General features: G+C 43.9%; 1 protein-coding gene across 1 annotated transcript; it reads left to right on the forward strand.

The window, feature by feature from the left end:
• LOC135555871 (dynein axonemal light chain 4-like) lies at positions 1–3,180 on the forward strand. Its single transcript, XM_064988654.1, has 4 exons — positions 1–271; positions 827–910; positions 1,027–1,110; positions 1,707–3,180. The coding sequence occupies exons 2-4, from the start codon at positions 839–841 to the stop codon at positions 1,869–1,871; spliced, it is 321 nt and encodes a 106-aa protein (XP_064844726.1). The 5' UTR covers positions 1–271; positions 827–838; the 3' UTR covers positions 1,872–3,180.

Raw genomic sequence — 3,180 nt, forward strand, 5'->3', positions numbered from 1 at the left:
GGGCTCAAATGAGAGGTAGAGCGAAATAGCAAGGAAGCTTCTGTCGTTTCTCCATTCCACCCGCCTGCAACGGGTGTGAGGCTATTACATATTTGAATATGTAATTCGCACTCCGACCTGAGAATGGTAGCAATACGCAAGACAGAGTCTAGTCTGCCGGAAACGCACAAGGAGAAGAAGGAGAGCGGGACGAAAGAAGCGGTTGCTATGGCCGACATGTTTCCATGTCAACAATAAATGGACCAAGCTTCTCCTGATAAACTAGCCAGAGGTAAGTAGCTAGCTAGGTTATCTAGCTAGCTATTTAGTTAACTTGCTAGCCATAATCAAGTACATTTCAAAGAATAATGGCTCATAACGGCGTGCAATGGTTGCAACTAAGAGAACGTTAGTGAGAAGGCAAGACAACAACCCACACAAGATAACTAGCTAACGTTACAGTTTGCTAGTTAGGCAGATACTTTAGTAAGATGTCTAGTCAGGTAGCTACCTGTTAAAGTTGGCTGTCATAGCTAACGTTACACGTATAAAGACTACCGTTACTAGCTAGCTAACGTTAGCTAGTCAACCCTGTGGACACCTTTCACCCATTTTTGATAATTGCCTAAATATGCTTGACAATGTCATGCACGTCACTTTCCTGGCCATAGTGACCTACCCTGCAGTCACTACATTCCTTGCTTGTGTTGTCATGGATAGAAGAAGACGAAGTGAGCAGGACTAAGAGTGTCTCTTAAGTTCAGCCTTTTCTCATAGTTAGTACTTGACAAACATTGTGGCCCGAAGGCTATGCTTCCATTCAAATGTGAGTGTGTTTTCTCTGTAGAAGGAGAGGGGAATGGCAGAGACAACAGAGAGCAAGAAGGAGGAGGCTGATTACAAGAGGCTCCACAGCTTCCCACTCATCAGGGTGAGACAGAGTCTTGCTGCTGTGACACATATGTGGTTCACAAGTACAGGCTTTGTGACTGGGTTTCGTGGAGTAAATGATGAGTGTTGTAATGCATTGTTCTGATTTCTTCACAGCACACAGACATGCCAGAGGAGATGAGAGTGGAAACGATGGAACTGTGTGTCACAGCCTGTGAGAAGTTTGCCACCAACAATGAGGTCAGGAGTCTGTCCGTCCGTCCGCCACACACACACACTGTTCAACAAGATTATTACAGCACACTCACTATTGCTTTAATCCACCCACTCAGCCAGTCAGGCATTGTGTCAGCCTGCCTCACCACTCATGCCAGCAACCCTGTGTGTCCATCTGGACTAGAACACTGGTTGTCTCTCTCTCCTCCTCCCCTCTGTATTTTACCCCCTCCATCACTTCCTCTCCTCCCTCAAAGGCCCGATTCCAAACGGATCCCTTGTTCCTGTCCTCAGGTGCTTGTTATGGATAAGTGTTCTACCCCCAGTGGGCTGGATGGAGTTTCAGCCATATTGCGAACTCCTTTCATTTACTCTCAAATTCACAAGGGGGTGTTGACAAGGGCTTAGGGATAGGAGCCAGGGATTTGGTTTGGAATCGGACCAGACTGTCCAGTTATTATTGGCCGGATCCCATAACTTTAAACATCTGTGCGTTTAACTCTGAATTGTCGCTAACATTGTGAATTGATGAAAAATAGTAGATTTGCATGAAAATGTACATTTACAGCTTCATATTTGGTTTCTGTATGTTCTCTAACCTCTCGCTCTCTCCGTTTCAGAATGCGGCAAAGATGATCAAGGAGTCGATGGATAAAAAGTTTGGCAGCTCGTGGCACGTGGTGATCGGGGAGGGCTTTGGCTTCGAGGTGACACACGAGGTCAAGAACCTGCTCTACATGTTCTTTGGAGGCAGCCTGGCCGTGTGTGTGTGGAAGTGCGCTTAGCACGCACACAGGCGCTCACACAAAACACACACAGGCTACACACACCCCTCCCTTCCTGTCTGTCTCTACCTAACGAGTGTGTTTATATATTTATATACACATCCTGGATGATTCACCCATCTCTGAGCTATGCAGTCTTTTTTTTTGTCATTTACTGATCGTGTATGTGTGGTGGGAATGGAGCGGGTGTGTGTGTGTGTGTACACGTGTTTGCGAGCGTGTGTGATGTCCCTTACGTCATTGATTGATTAGGCTAAGTCACTCTTGATATATTGTATTCAATATCAGCATGTCACACTCTTGACTTGTGTGTGCACAGTATGAAAATGACCAAGTCTTATCTGTATACAGATGTGATAGTTTCTACAGAACAGTGAGTTCATTGCATGAAGGAGTCTGGTGTCTCTCCTACTATCCTACTGATGGAATTCAGTGGGGCTGAAACACTTGCACTCTCTTTCCCTATTACTTTCTGCTCTACTTCTTTAACTCGAGGCGGCATGCGTGTTCTCATCATCTCCTCATGCTCACCTTTGGAGAAAAAAAAATGCATCCAGCTCCATGTCTTTCCTCCACACCGCCTGTACGTTGGCACAATGTTGTCTCGGTGGGCTGCCATGCCATCTGCTGAAAAACATCCTTACACAAGCGCACACCCTCTCAGTCACTCTTATTGCTCTCAATTCACACACTCGGTTTCTCTAATCCTCTCTCTAGATTCTTGTTGCTCTCTTCTCCAATCCTCTCTAGATATATTATATATTTTATCTCCGTCTTTAGTAGTATAGCTTTAGTCTTCACCTTTCAGACATGAGTCCCATAAGCCACCCTTGTCTGTGTCTCTACTCCTCCTATAACTGATAAGATAGCACAGGGACTTTTATATCCTCTCAATGTACAGTAAATACTTGAATTTGAATGTGAAGATGGGATCTGATTTTGTATAGGATCGTCATGGGCTTTTTATGAAAGAACTTATTGTTGAAATAGTTATTTTCTGTCACACCACTGTTATAAGAATGTCATGGATAGGTGTCGTTGTTCTGAATTTGTATCACAACTGATGATATTACATGAGCTATTCTGCCTCTAGGCCTAGGCATTGCATTTTAATGAATATCAACCTAGGCATGCAGTCTCATTGCCACATAGAAACCTTTATTTTGCCAACTGTGGATGTCACCAGGTACCATAACACTGATCTGTTGTATTGTTGTTTTCACTTCAACACTGTGTGTTTGCATAAATTCATTGAACATGAAATTATTCCTGAAAGTGATTAAAAAAATGGAGTTTTTTCAAATCTTCA

Source organism: Oncorhynchus masou, chromosome 15, assembly GCF_036934945.1.
Source record: "Oncorhynchus masou masou isolate Uvic2021 chromosome 15, UVic_Omas_1.1, whole genome shotgun sequence".
In the NCBI taxonomy this organism is placed as follows: domain Eukaryota; kingdom Metazoa; phylum Chordata; class Actinopteri; order Salmoniformes; family Salmonidae; genus Oncorhynchus; species Oncorhynchus masou.

Bases quoted from the DNA above. Each gene is read 5' to 3' on its own strand.
- LOC135555871 (XM_064988654.1), top strand. From the start codon at position 839: ATGGCAGAGACAACAGAGAGCAAGAAGGAGGAGGCTGATTACAAGAGG. The intron at 911-1,026 runs GTGAGACAGAGT...ATTTCTTCACAG, and splicing joins ACAGCTTCCCACTCATCAGG to CACACAGACATGCCAGAGGA. The intron at 1,111-1,706 runs GTCAGGAGTCTG...TCTCCGTTTCAG, and splicing joins AGTTTGCCACCAACAATGAG to AATGCGGCAAAGATGATCAA.